The sequence below is a fragment of the Triticum dicoccoides genome, chromosome 7B (genome assembly GCF_002162155.2).
Source record: "Triticum dicoccoides isolate Atlit2015 ecotype Zavitan chromosome 7B, WEW_v2.0, whole genome shotgun sequence".
Lineage (NCBI taxonomy): Eukaryota > Viridiplantae > Streptophyta > Magnoliopsida > Poales > Poaceae > Triticum > Triticum dicoccoides.
Window position 1 is genome coordinate 79043910 of NC_041393.1, and position 15242 is coordinate 79059151.

General features: G+C 47.6%; 1 protein-coding gene across 1 annotated transcript; it reads left to right on the forward strand.

Annotated features, from left to right (window-relative positions):
* The first annotated feature begins 5909 nt into the window (after positions 1-5909).
* Positions 5910-8624, forward strand: LOC119338383. The gene is made up of 9 exons (XM_037610696.1): positions 5910-6265; positions 6347-6411; positions 6578-6618; positions 6821-6909; positions 6993-7106; positions 7253-7330; positions 7584-7649; positions 7983-8063; positions 8141-8624. Exons 1-9 carry the CDS (start codon positions 5963-5965, stop codon positions 8255-8257), a joined length of 954 nt encoding a protein of 317 aa, XP_037466593.1. The 5' UTR covers positions 5910-5962; the 3' UTR covers positions 8258-8624.
* The last annotated feature ends 6618 nt before the right edge of the window (positions 8625-15242 follow it).

Below are 15242 nucleotides of genomic sequence, written 5' to 3' on the forward strand. Positions count from 1 at the left end.
TCGAATCTCGGGCAAGTAACGTACCAATTGAGAAAGGGAACTGCATACGGGATTACTTGAATCCTCGACATCGTGGTTCATCCGATGAGATCATCATGGAACATGTGGGAGCCAACATGGGTATCCAGATCCCGCTGTTGGTTATTGGCCAGAGAGCTGTCTCGGTCATGTCTGCATGATTCCCGAACCCGTAGGGTCTACACACTTAAGGTTTGATGACGCTAGGGTTATTAGGAAGACTTGTATGTGACTCCCGAATGTTGTTAGGAGTCCCGGATGAGAACCCGGACGCCACGAGGAGTTCCGGAATGGTCTGGAGGTGAAGATTTATATATGGGAAGTTGTCATACGGTCACCGAAAAGTTCTGGGGCATACCGGTATTGTACCGGGCCACCGGAGGGATTCCGGGGGTCCACCGGGAGGGGCCACCTCTCTCGGAGGGCCTCATGGGCCGTAGTGGGAAGGGAACCAGCCCTTGGAGGGCTGGGCACATTCCCTCCTTGGGCCCATGCGCCTAGGGTTGGGGGGGAACCCTAAAGGGGGCGCCCCCCTTGCTTGGGGGGCAAGCCCCTCCCCTTGGCCGCCGCCCCCCCTTCTAGATCTCATCTAGAGGGGGCCGGCCCCCATTCCCCCTTCTCTCATAAATAGAGGGGCGAGGGGAGGGCTGCAACACCACATCCAAGGCGCAGCCCTTCCCCTCCCCAACACCTCTCCTCCTCCGTAAGAGCTTGGCGAAGCCCTGCCGGAGTACTGCCACTCCATCACCACCACGCCGTCGTGCTGCTGTTGGAGCCCTCTTCCTTAACCTCTCCCTCCTCCTTGCTGGATCAAGGCATGTAAGACGACACCGGGCTGCACGTGTGTTGAACGCGGAGGTGCCGTTGTTCGGCGCTAAGATCGGACTCCACCGCGATCTGAATCGCTTCGAGTACGACTCCCTCATCCGCGTTCTTGTAACGCTTCCGTCTTGCGGTCTTCAAGGGTATGAAGATGCACTCCTCTCTCTCTCGTTGCTAGTTGCTCCATAGATTGATCTTGGTGATGCATAGAATTTTTTTATTTTCTGCAACGATCTCCAACACTCATCACCTCCTCCATCGCCTTACTCCTCTTCCTCTTCTTCCTCGTTTTCTTCTTCCTCTTCCTCATCTTCCTCGTCATCTTCTTCCTCTTACTCCTCAACAACGCGAGACGACGAGGCGACATGGGTAGAGGAACCTTCGCCGACGTGGCTCGATGAAGCGATGGCGCGCATCGACCCTGCAAGAGTAGGAACATGCACATCGGCCACGCGAGCAGACCCAAGCGCCACTTCTTTCGCCTTGGTCTTGGCATTGCCTCGATCTCTAGCATCTTGGCTTGCTTCTCCATCTTCATCTCAAGCATCCTCATTTGCTTCTCCGCCTCCATCTCAAGCCTCCTCTTTTGGATCTCCATGAAGGCATTCATTTGCTTTTCCTTGTCTTGTCGGCGCTTCTCCTCCCTTGAGTCCTTCTTGGTCATCATGCCCTCCATGGTTGCGATCGACGCCACATCCCGCTTATCCTCCTTCTTGGAGTTGGTCTTCCCCCGTGTCCGTGGCTTCTCGCCCTCCCCAAACCTCCTCCACGGCTTTCTTCCCCCCACGTGTCATGAGGGCGGCATATTGCGCCTTGAACTTCTCCTCGTCTTTGATGACCCTCCAACAATGGGAGAGGTTGAAGGGCTTGCGTTCATGTTGGACCTTGAATGCCTCCAAAGCTTGGAATGCCTACAAATGAATTGTATGCAAGCATATTGGCAAATGGATATAGAAATGGACATGCAAGCATAAACGAAATGACACAAAGAGGGGCACATGCATGCATACCATGTCTTGCATGCCGATGCCGCTCACGGGGCGTGCCTTGATGCTCTCAAAAGTGGCACAAAACTTGTTGTACTCTTGTTGGACAACCTCCCATCGCTTCGAAATGGACACTCGCCCGCGCGTGCTTTGCATTTGGTATGGCAGAAACTTCTTGCGTTCGTGGAACTCATGATGGACACGAATCCAAAAGGTTGATGCCTTTTATTCGGCGCCGACCTTGGGGTCTTGCCCAATGTCCCTCCAATACTCACAAAGGAGCTTGTCCTCGGCCGCCGTGTATGCCTTCGTCTACCTGCTCTTGCACTTCGGCTTCACCCCAGCGGCTTGGTTGGCGAGCTTGTCCTCGAACAAAGGATCCCCGTCGATGTCCAACTCATCCTCTTCCTCGAGGATGTGGTCCTGCAAAAACTCGTGGTCGAGCGGGAAGCCGTCCAGGTCCAGGCCGACCTGATCTTGCATGAAGGTGGCCTACCACTAGTAGAAAACAGGGCATTGATTTTTGCCAGATCAGAGCAACAGTCCCGCTCATGTTACGAACCGGGACTAATGGGAGCATCTCAGTTTGAGCGACCAGGACGCCAGCCGGGCCTCGGCAGGCACCAGTCCCGATTCGGCTGAGACCTTTAGTCACGGTTCTAGCCACGAACTAGGACTAAAGGACCTCTCTCCTAGCGCAACCCCTTTAGTCCCGGTTCTAGTCAAAGGTCGATGATGTGAATGACCCTCGACCGTCCTATCTTTGTGTCTCATCGGGATGGTAGCCAGCCGTGGCGGCACCGCCAGCGGCCGCCATACCACCCTCGAAGATGATGCTCTGCATGAAACGGTTGGTCGTCTTGCCATCGCAGGCTGCACGCATTCTGTCGAACAGGTTGCGGGCGCCGGGGAGCATGTCGGCTGGCATCTCGCGCGCGCGTTTCCTCGCGCCCATCGGATGACGAGCCACCGGCTACCACTATGGCGTTGAGGTCAATGGGCGCGGGCGTGGAAGGTGCCACTACGCTCACCTTCGGCGAGCATTCCCCGGAGAGTCGGGAGGCTTGTGGGTAGATGTGGAAGCCGGGAATCGGGTGAGTGGTCGACGCGCGGGGCGACTCTGGCAGCACCATCCGAGGAAACACACATGGACCGGTGCTGGCCGCGGCCACGACGGTATTGGTGAGCCCATGCTGGCCAGGGTTTAACCCTAGGTACAATAGTGCTTCCCTCGTTGCCTCCGCGACGCGGGTGGCGGCTATAGCCGCGGCGGCCGCTGCTTCGTCCCTTGCGTTTGCCGTTTGCCTCCGGCCCTTTCTCTTTGCTGACTCCCTGGCCCGCTCCTCGGGCGTCAGCTTCTTCTTCTTCTTGGGCGTAGTGGCGGTCTTGCAGGGGGGTGCGCGCCTTGCCTTTGCCAGAGGGGGCGGTCGTGATGCTGGACGAGGCGGGGGAGGCGAGGCCGGCGGCGGCATCGAGGCCGTCGTCCATGGTGAGCGGCGGTAGCGCGCGCGGGCGGGACGGTTTTGGGTAAAGCGGGGGGAAATGGTGAGGTTTTGCCACCGACCGGCGGCCAGGGGGAGTAGTAGACACGCGTCGCGCACATTCATCTTGTGTCCGCGCCGACGCATATCAAGCTCAAAAATGGGTTGGGAATGGGTCGGTAGGTAGACGGAAAGCGGACACGCATCCATTTGAATCGGCGTTGCACCGACTTTTCTGTCCGCCGCGACCCAAACAAACGCGCGCGCACGAAATGGGTTGCCGCGTTAGAGTTGCCCTAAGGATCTCCCAGTTGTGTGCCTTCCTCAAATCCCGCTTGTGGCTACAACCCCACACCCGTCCTGCCTGACCTTGCCGTAGGCTGAGGTGAGAAAGATTTTTTTCTTCATTTTTTCGAGTTGGATTTAAGGATTTTTTTGTTCGAGATGAAGAAACAAGCGCATCCCTTTATCTTAGATGACGCGCAGTCGTGCCCCCGAACCATCACGGTACTAATAACGTGCATTCTACTAGATTTGGGATTGATGATTGCATTTTTTTAGATTTATTCAAGTTTTTTCAACGATGTTCGTTCAGCGAAAGGAAACTTTACGTTGATTACCAGACGCCTATGATGATTCGTCAATCTTAAGATATTATGTCGGCCGAGTCTCTCAAAAGTGCTCATACAAATAAAGTATATGTTCGTGTGTTTATAGAGATGAATGTATGGACACATGTGCGAGCATCTTTAACTGTACAATGTTAAAGAAAAAATGCGTTCAACATCTACATATGTGGCATTTTTCTGGCACTGATACATTGCTCTGCTCACATGGTGATGACATGATGCTACTATTATTATTATTTTTGATATCGACACGATGCTTTTTTTAATGTTAGCAAGAAAACTGCTAAATTCACTGAATAGCTAGAAGGTTGGTCCAGTTTATGAGGGAAATCGGACCCAAAAATCATACAGACGACGCCTTTTGGCAAACAACAAACAACACACACTCGCAAGCCACGGGTCCCTCTGACCGAATCCACCTCCAGGACGATGCACCCAAGAGAGAACACGACGTCGGATAGCGCCGCCATCACCCGATCTAAACTAGATCAAGGGTTTCCCCCGGAGCACGTCAGGAAAGGCAAGGTGAGAGCAGCTACATCGATGCCTCCAACGAGGGAGCGACACCATCGATGACTCCAACCGCAACCGGAGTACGAATTTTGCCGTCAGCCTCACCTGCATAGCCCGAACCCAGGATCCGATCAGCCCACACACCAAACCACTACCCCTGCCTCCACGACCAACCACACCTCCTCGACAAGCTCGACGTGCTTACAACCTTGCATCCGCGTCTCCCATTGGACGGAGGATGCAACCCCCAGCGGCGCCATTCGTCTCCCCAAGGATGCAATACCTGCCGGCCATTCATCTCCCGAGGAAGGATGCAACCAAGCAGCGAGGCCATTCCTCTCCCTCCAGTCACCACCATTTCGTCCTCCCACCCGAAGAAGCGTCGAGCTTACCGAACCAACATCAGGAGGATGCAACACCGAGCAAGAGTTCCATTCATCTCCCACAGCTTCTCCCACGCGGCATGTGGACGGCAGCAACGCCGACGCTCGCGCTCATCTCGCACCCAGCACGCCGCAGATCTGCGCAGAGAACGGTGCCCGAGCAACACGCGCACTCGCCTCCCTGGAACTGACTGTAGCCACCCATCTACCCCGCCAAACACCGCCGCGCGCGAACCGCAACCGCACCATGGCGTGAATCGCCACCAACACTTGCGGACGACCAGCAAGCAGACAAGCTCCTAGGCCTTCCCCAAACGCGCTGAACAGTGCCACTCACGCCAGTCCGCGCGCAACACCACTCCTCCCATCCACACGTGTGCGAGCAGCCGCGCCAGATCTGCGCCACCCCGCTGCAGTCCCCCTCCACCTTGCGCGCTGACGGCCGCACCAAATATGCGCCGCCGGCTCCATGGTGCAGCAAGATTACGCCCTCCTTACTCGCACGCCCCTGCGAGCCGCCAGGAGCCCGGCGGCGCCGTCGAGATCTACATTCCCGTGCCCGAGCCGCCCCTGCGCTGCTTGTGCTCCTTGCAAGGCAGAGAAGACCCCCCCGCCCCACCGCCGACGCCGCTCGGGCTTTGCCCAACAACACACTCCGGTGGCGGCGACGAAGGTAGGGTGAGGTGGCTGGGTGGCGGCAGCGGCGAAAATTATATCTAGGTTGCCAATTTGATCACCCTAATATAAACTATATAACACAAAAATTATATTTTTTAAAAATAGAACATCTGAAGTTTATATTGGTATATTTTTTGTAATATATTACTTGTATTAGGTTGGTCAAATTGACAACCTAGGTGTACGCGCACGCCTTGTAAACTGAAAAAGAGGGAGTAACTTTTTTTAGGGGTACCTTTTCACTGTAAGTTGCCTGGCAAGTTTACATTCATTTATTTCAATCAATTCTCCGTTGAAAATTTGCATTACTTTGTTAGTCAATGTGTGAGTTAAATGCGCTGCGTCCAGTTCACTAATAAATGAGTATACACAAACGCGTGTATATCGACACGATGCTACTAGAGAATCCACAGACCACACACCTGAACACACACACAAAAAAGCTGCCTTTGATGGCCACCAAGGCCCCGAGCTGCTCCACCCGCTTCAGATCTCCGGCCAGCGTCGTTTGGTTCCTGCCGGCCGCCGTCTTCATCCTCCTGCTCCTCCTTCTGCGCCGCCCGACCATGGACCCCTATGCTCCCGCTTCTCCTCGTGGTCCCGTGTCTTCCCGGCGCGCCGATCTGTACGGCAGGATGGCTCGGGACCTTGATGAGCGCGGCGCGGCGTTCTTGAAGGGCGGCGAGACGTCGCAGTCCCTCACGCTCTCGGACCTCTTCGACGTCAGGGACGGCGCCGTCGTGCCCAAGCTCAAGGTGAAGGTTTCTCCGTCCCCTGCTCTCGCCGTCGTGGCACGCATGAATTTCTGAAAGTGTGACTGCTCTGCCGCTCATCAGGCCGCCGACCCGCCGGTGCGTGCAAACGTGCTCTACCTGGAGCCGGTGTTCGCCGCCGAGATAGCGTAAGTGGTGAGATTCGGCTTCGAATCAACCGCCATGGTTCCAAGGATTGTTGCTGGCACGGATTTGGTTTAGTTGCAGTATGCCAATCCGAGATGACAATATTGCTCTTTCTTTGTAATAAATGGGAGCAAATTAGTGCTAATTGAGTATGACTTGTACCTGCAGGAAGGCTGTGAAGGAAGTATTTCTTCCTTATTTTGATAAAGGTAAGGTTTATGTTCAGTGCATTTAATAGTTACTCTCTCCTTCGGTATTAATTTCTGGTATGGATAAAATAGATATTACCGCATCTTTTATATTGCTTGGTCAATCTATACTATACTTCATTAATTTGTATCATAAAGCTGCACACTTGTGTAAGTACTGCTTGATGTTGATTTGCTTTGCTCGGTCATTTCTTATTGCCAGCTATCTGGTTCCAAAATTTGAGCATGTATCACTTCAGTATGTTTCATGCCTCCCATCATCTGGAGCCAATCTTAGCAACCAAGGATGAGGTAATTAAATCATCTAATTTGTATTTATGTGAGCATGGGATTACAGCTTTTTAGCTGATGTATCTATGCGTGGTATTGTTGAGATTGAAGCCGAAGTCGATGCTGTAAAAGGAGTTACTGAGGCTGTTTGTCCCCTTAAAATTTCCTTGGATCGAGTGGTTTTGACGTCAACTGGAGTTCTTCTTGGCCTGTGGCAGGTTTGAATCTTTGACAACACCCTATTCTGCTGCCAGATGACATGTTGGACACCTGTCTTTGTTTGATATACAGTTAACCTTAGTGCTTCATCCTCCACTCTTACAAGTATACAGACTGAAATAAGTTATTTGGTTTCGTATTTTAGGTTGAATCTGGTACTGATCCTGCCGACATCCGCTCAAAATTGAGAGAAGCTCTACCTCGAGCACCCCAAAAGCAGTTGGTGAGAGCAACTTAGATGAATTTGTTGGAAACATGACCTGACCCATTGTCAACATATAGCATCATATTGGCATGATAACATTGAGAAGGGAACTCAAATTTACTCTACTAGTTGACTTCCGCATTGCATCAAGTTCAATGTTCTGGATTCATTCTAGTGGGTTTACACACTTACTAATTGCTGATTGCTATTGACCTGATATTTCACGCGTCTTGATGAATTAGTCACTGACTCCATTTTATGCATGTGGCAGTATGATCCTGTTCTCCTCCACACATCCTTTGCGCGAATTCTGGGACCTCCTAAGCTCCCACAACAGGTAGCCTGCTACAACACAACTTTTCTGTTGCTATTTTCTGTATCTGAAATTCTGAATTCTTTGCAGAAAGGCACATGATTTTTTGCTTTATCAGTGGTCTAACAAGCTGCTTCAATATAAATCATGCAATGAGCCTGCTAATTTGGGTGGTTGTTCGTGCATTTGGCATCGTAGTGCCTTTCTGTAACTGTTTATTATCTCTACTTTTTAGTATTTAACTAGCAGACACCTTCTGGAGTTGTGCAAACTTTACTAGAACTAGCAAGGATTGTGCTCGTTTATTTAATATCGCATTGCATCAATTATTTTAACATTTGACCTACACTTTTTCAGGAGGACACATCATCTTTCAGTCACATCAAATTCTTCCATGACCTCGTTGCACAGGTTAATGGGAAAATCCGTGGCTTCCAGGTAAACTTTTGCATCGCAGAAAGTTTATCCTGAAGATAATGATTCATCAGCTAATCTGCATCTCAAAACTGTTCCAGGCAAAGGTATCAGAGCTGTGGTATGTAGAGGAGTACGATGTGCTAGCCCTAGCATTGAATGGAAAGATGAGAGTGCGGAGGCTCCACCTTGGCTGCAATGAGGGCCAAGATAACTGATGACAGTAAAGAGAACACCACCAGGGTATCAGTGCGCAATGCATCGTCTCTATGAGTTAGCAATGCTTGGGAGTGCCTCTATGATTAACATATACTAGTGTGTGCCTGTAGCGTGGGTTTGTGAGCCGCGCTACTACTACTTCACAGTAGCATTGGGTAGGGATCTACCTATAAGGTATTTCCTCGTAGTGTTTTGCAGTGAGCTGCTTATTTTTTACTCAGCAAACCTTTTGCCGAGTAGCTGACAAATAACACTCAGCTTATGTCGTTATGCCTACCAGGAGTACGCCGAGTCCTTTTTGTCGAGTGTAACACCCGATAACTTTTTGCCAAGGTTGAATTTAGCCTTCACCGTGCAGTCTTCGTACTTGACTTGCGCGGTTTTTCCTATAATGAAAGAGAGGAAGTGTCGATAGCAATGGATCGCTCGATCAAAATGAGACGACAAGGATCCCATCGCGCTGGTGGATGACCGAACAGCTGCCATGTCATTTATGCGTGTGACCGAACAGCTGGCGTTGCGTCGCGTCCGTGTCCAGGTGAGCGAACGTTCGCTCAATAGTATTTCCGCTCAAACTTTGGCTCTATTTTCCTTTTTCTTTTAAAGATAAGTTAGGTTCTATTTTCCTGATGTGTTTCGCTTTAGGGTTGTTTATTTGCGTAGGACTGTCGGGGGATAATTCGATCGAGTAGGAGTTGTTACGTGGAAGAGGAGCTAGCTGGGTGATCCTTTGGCTAGGTGATGAGGAAGAAATTGACACGGCCGGCCGTTGTATGGGAGCACGGCAGAGATGGAGTTCGATAAGGTCTGCACCCAAATCAGAAGGTTTGGCCACCCTTAACAATATCCTCATCGGATATAACTAGCAAAAGGGCCCATGCATTGCAACGGAAAAAAAATGATAATCTTCAATGGCCATGATCATATTTTGCTGCATCACCGAGATACACTATCACTCTCAATTTCGTGAAATCATGAACATTTTTTTAAACTCACGAACATATTTGAAATCGTGATTTTTTAAAATCACGAACACTTTTAAAGATTTCCGAACATTTTCTAAAATAAAGAGCAATTTTTGAATTCATGAACATTTTATACTATTTGTGAACATTTTTTAAAATTATGAACATTTGTTTAATAATTTGCTTGAATCGGCGAATATTCCTAGGATGGACGAAAATTGTTTCTGAAATTGGAGTAACAATTTTTGAAATTGACGAACATTTTTTTGATTTAATGATTTTTTATTAAAAACAATTTTTTGACTCGGCAAACATTTTAAGGGCTGCAACGGTAGAATTTTTTTCATAATCTCCAATAGCCAAGACCACATTTTGCTGCATCATCGAGATACACTGCCACTCTTAATTTCATGAAATCATGAACATTTTTTTAGTATAGCAAATATGCCCTTGCATTGCAACGGGAGAAAAAACAATTAGATTATGCAAGGATGAGATAAGGACTTTTAAAATATCATTTCATAAACTACGTTTGAATCATGTCATGATGAGGTAAGGGACATTTAAAAAGTCATTTCAAAATCTGAATGTGTGATGGTCTCATCAAGACTTGATTTCCTATAACACGTAAACCTTTTCTTTTACCCTACGTGCGATGTATTAAATAAAATAATAAAATGACCTCCACAAATCCCCTAAAAACAATTCTATGTAAGTGCTGGTTCGTTTTGTTCGTTACTTACGAATCTATTTGATTTTTTGTGAATATTTTATAAAATTTCATGGACATGTTTTTCAAATTCCCGAATATGTTTTGAATACACGAACTTTTTTAAAAGTCGTGAACCTTTTTTAATCTCATGACCATTTTGTTCATAATCGTGAATTGTTTTGTAATATGGCAACAATTTCAAAATGACGAACATTTTATAATTTTTCATTTTTTAAAAACTCACAATTTTTAAAATTTGAATTTTTTGGGAATCCTATATTAATTGAAAGAAGAAAACAAAGACAGAAATAAGAAAAGAAAAGGAAAAAACGAAAAAAAAACAAGGAGCATCACAACTCGTACATGGGGTGGCAATTGAACATGCGGAGGGAGGATAAGGCGCTCTTGCTATAAGACAGAAAAAGAGAGAAAAAGGGCTCTTGCTATAAGACAGAAAAAGAGAGAAAAAGGGAGAAAAAGGGGTACTGGGGCCTTGGCCACCGTGATGCTAGTGCCGTTGTGATATAATATAAGGGTACCACGATAATATAGACATCGGGAACATCCAAATGGGTGCTTTGTTTGATTTCCACTAGCCCTATATGTTCATGAGTCCCTCTAGTCTCCTTCGACTGAAATCAATAACATTTGGAGACTACGACGTTTGGTGGGTTTGCACCATAGAATTGAAGTAAATAAATTGCTTCAACTCTTCCATAATACTCGGTATTTCCTTCGCCGATAGCAGACACGACAATTTGTAGACTTTAGCGATAAAAAAAAACAATTTATAGACTTTCAGTCGGCCATAGATAGCTCTTTGCCATAGGTATGAAAGCGATACCCGTTGATGTTGTATTTGTCAAATGAACAGACCGTAAAGTCAAAACCATTAGCGACTTGTCTCGATTCGGCATCCATAAACTCTGAATTAGCCTACATGTTTAATACAAAAGGGATTGCTGTATTAGCCACAAATTAGACGAAGAAATGAAATGGTCCAATGAAAATTATCGTTTGTTTGAACCAATAGATGAAACCAGGATAGCCACCTCCATGCTTTGCCAGAAGCTCATACTCTTCGACGGAATCCTTTTGGATCACCGCTCCATATGAGAATTTGGCGATGTATCGACTGTATTACATTTATCCAAAATAAGAGCAGTTCAAGGAATTAGAACTTGCGAAACAATGTACCGAGAACTTACTCGATGTACGGCCACACTTCTGTTAGGTTGTTGAAGATATACAACGAAATGGACTGCCATTCTTTGAAATCCAACGTTAAGGAATTAGAAGCACCGGTTGGTGCCAGATCCCCTTTGAATAGGCTAAGGTCGGATCCACCCTTTTTTAGGTCACCAGCATTGTACCGAGGCTTTGGATTATGCAAATGACGATTTTTGGCTTCATAGTGTGTTGTCACGAAGTTTGTCGCCTCCTCAGTAATGAATGCCTCGTCCATCGATGCTTCAAGTCTACATTTATTTTTACATTTTGCTCGAAGCGTCTTCTGCACCCTCTCAGTTGCGTAGCACCAATGATTCTGCAAAGCGCCCCCCCCCCCCAATCTTGCCTTGGTTGGGAGATGAAAAATCAAGCATTGGATTAAAGAAGCCCGACGAAAATATCTTCTCTAACTTGCAGATCAACTCCGGTGCCAACTCTTCCATTTCTTCTACCAGGTCAGGCGATAGTTCTTTCGCACAAAGAACACAGAAGAAATAGCCCAACTCTGCCAGTACTAGCCATTCATCCTCAGAGATGAAGCCACGCAACATCACCGGCATTACCCGCTCAATCCATATGTGGTAATCATGACTCTTGAGACCAAATATCTTCAATTTTTCAAGACTCCTCATCTCTTTAGATTCGTTGCATACCCATCGGGGAACATCAACGACATTATCACCCACAAGGTAATTTTCATCATAGCTGGCCTTCCAAGATTGAACCATGCCTTTGGCTTTGTTCAGTTCTTCTTTCCTTTCGGTGGTTGCATGTTTTGTAACGGTCTATGACATAACGCCTCCTGATCAGATTCTTGCCTTAGGAATTAGGATTATCCTTTGAGTTCTCATCTATGCCAAACAATTCACCAAAAAGTGCCTCAGCGATATTCTGCTCAGTGTGCATCACGTTGATGTTGTGTGGGCAAAGGAGGTCTTTGAAGTAAGGCAGATCCCACAAGCATGTTTTGCGAGTCCAGGTGTGTTGCGAATTATACCCCTTGAAATACCATGGACGCTCTAGATCTGGCTCGAGAGCGTTTAACTGATCCAGGATCTCTTGTCGTATCAACGGAGGTGGTGTAGAGTCTTTGACAACTCTACCTTTGATGAAGTTCTGCTTGTCTTTCCTGAACTTATGGCGAGGATGCAAGAACGATCTATGCATGTCAAAGCAAGAAAACTTGCGACCGGCCTGGAGCCAACAAAATTGATGAGCTCCCTTGCATGTGGGGCACGGGAACCTTCCATGCACACACCAGCCAACGAATAGCGCATACGCTGGCAAGTCATGCGTCAAGTACATGTACCAAACACGCATATGAAGTTCTTTTTGCTAAAGGCGTCATATGTCTTGAACCCATATCCCAGGCTTCTTGCAATTCGTCCTTCAGCGGCTGCATGTACACATTCATATTGTTCCCCGGATAGTTGGGCCCTGGAATTATCAACGTCAGGAAAATGTTCTTTCTTTGCATAATCTGTCCGGGGGGGGGGGAGATTGAGTGGAAAATACGGGCCAAAAACTGTATTGGGTTACCGTCAGACCAAACACACTGAATCCATCTATGCTGATGGCGACTCGAGGATGCCTCGGATCTTCCGCTTTGTCGTCATGTAATGCATCGAAGCGCTTCCACGCTTCATCGTCCGATGTGTGCACCATCATCAGCTTTCCATCTGCATCTAGTTGGGTTCTTTTGCCCGTTTTATGCCATGTCATTCGTCTTTTCATTTCTTCGACCATGAAAATACATTGAAGTCTTGGTATGATTGGCATATACCGAAGAACATTAACGTGGATTTTGGTCTGCGTCTTCTCACCCATACCGTTGTCTAACACAACATACCTGGATGACTTGCAAATGGGACAATAGTTCAAGTCTGCATACTGAAGCCTAAATAAGGCACATCCATTCTCACAGGCATGTATCTTCTCATAGGGCATCTTAAGAGAACGTAGGATTTTTCTGACTCGTACATGTTTGCAAGTAGTGCATGGCCTTTGGGTAGAAAACGTCCAAATACTGTCATCATCGCTTCGTAGTATTCTCTGCCCAAGTTGAATTGAGCCTTCAAAGCCATTATTTGTGAGATGGCATCCATCTGACAAAGCTCAGTGTGCTCGTGGAGAGGACGTTTTGAAGACTCCAACATTTTATTGAAGGCCTTTGCAGATTCCTCCATCTCATCATCCGAGTCCCGAACATCATCAAAGTCTTGCACCATGTCTTGCATCCTGATACCATGCTCGTCGGTGCGACCACGAAGCACCTCAACTCTGGCACGTTGGGTAGACTCGCCATGAAATGTCCACACCGTATAATCTGGCGTAAAACCCCTCTTCTGCAGGTGTTTGCACATTTCATCCTCTGTCCTCTTGTGCCAATTGTTGCACCCGGCATAGGGGCACCAGGTTGTCCTCTGGCCATTTGCAAATGCGGCTCCCAGAAACCCCTTGGTTTTTGTTAACCATTCAATGGTCATGTCTTTCCGACTAGTGTGACTAGTGTACATCCACACACGAGCACTCATCTTGCCTAGCTACTGGACACATAAGAAATATATATATAAATTAATGAGCATGTATATATTCATTAGTTAGTGGAGTTTGTCACTTTTATTACGTCCATGCAACATAGACGCTAATAGGTAAAGATACGTCCTAATCTCACCCAAGTATGTGTAGATTGGATTCGTTTTCCCATGCTCTGCTCCGGATCCAATGCAAAATTTCGGCAACACCTCCCCGCTATTCTTCTGATACACGTCTCGGCAATAAGCAGAGAGGATGTGTACCCGGAGAACAACAGGGAGGCACTGACGAAATTCTGCATCAGATTCGGAGCAAAGCATATGGGAAAACGAACCCAATCTACACATACTGAGGTTGTCCATAGATAACGTTGGACAATTCGAAAGAATCATGGTTATAAATATGCAAATGCATGCATATTTATAGATGTAACCCTTTCGAACGGGAGACGCATAGTGGTCACGCATACCGATGATTGAAGACACCTATAGCTAGCAAGTTTCATCGGCACGAAGACCGGAACAAAGCAAATGAAGGGGGGAGGAGGAGATGTCATTTGTGCTCACCCACGAACGCAGGGGCGGAGCTCGTCAAACACTAGACCCTCGCAGGAACGAAAAAACTGCACATTTAAATCGAAAGATGAGTAACATAGCAATATTGTTTTTCCCGTCAACCTAACTAAATATTTACAACATGACGAGCGGGTTAGGGCATTCCTCAGCGTCGATGGAACCCTAAATAGCAAGTATCATCGGTGCGAGATACATGTGGCGCTCGACGTTGAACACTGGATCCACGCCCTACAAGTGACGCCGGCGCCTGGCGTCCCGCAAGAATAGTTCTGGTGGCCGATGACGGTCGAGCACCTTGGCGAATTTGTCTGGCAGCCTTTGCGATGAGGATTAAATCCAAGTTTTGAAAGTTCAAACAACCAAACCGACTTGAGTCAGTTTGGGTGTTTCAAGTTTCAACACTTGGCTTTTAATCGTCATCGTAGAGGCTGCAAGACAAATTCGCAATGGTGTTCGACGACCACCATCGACGTCGAGAACTGTTGCTGCGGGACGCCGGACGCTAGTGTCACTTGTGGGACGTGGATGTAGTGTTCGACACCGACGACCACATGTATCTCGCACCAACGATACTTGCTATTTAGTGTTCCATCGACACCGAGGAACCCCCTAAACCGCCCGTCCCCGGGGGCGTCCTCAAGTATGGGCGACGGCGTCGGGTCCCACTGGCTCCAACATCTATCCCCTCGGCGACCGGCGATCCACGACCGGCGACCCTCGACCCCTCTGCTTCTTCTTCTTCCTCTTCTTCTTTTACTTCTTTTTATTCATCTTTCTTGTTTATTCTTAAAAAAAAACCCTAAACTAAACTATAAACTAAATGTAACCTAAAATAAACTAAATTAACCTAAACTAACCTAAACTAACCTAAACTAAACTAACCTAACCTAACCTAAACTAAACTAACCTAAACTAAACAAACATAAACTAAATCTAAAAAATCAGAAAAAAAAACAAAACAACTCAC

Bases quoted from the DNA above. Each gene is read 5' to 3' on its own strand.
- LOC119338383 (XM_037610696.1), top strand. From the start codon at position 5,963: ATGGCCACCAAGGCCCCGAGCTGCTCCACCCGCTTCAGATCTCCGGCC. The intron at 7,331-7,583 runs GTGAGAGCAACT...TGCATGTGGCAG, and splicing joins GAGCACCCCAAAAGCAGTTG to TATGATCCTGTTCTCCTCCA. The intron at 7,650-7,982 runs GTAGCCTGCTAC...ACACTTTTTCAG, and splicing joins CTCCTAAGCTCCCACAACAG to GAGGACACATCATCTTTCAG.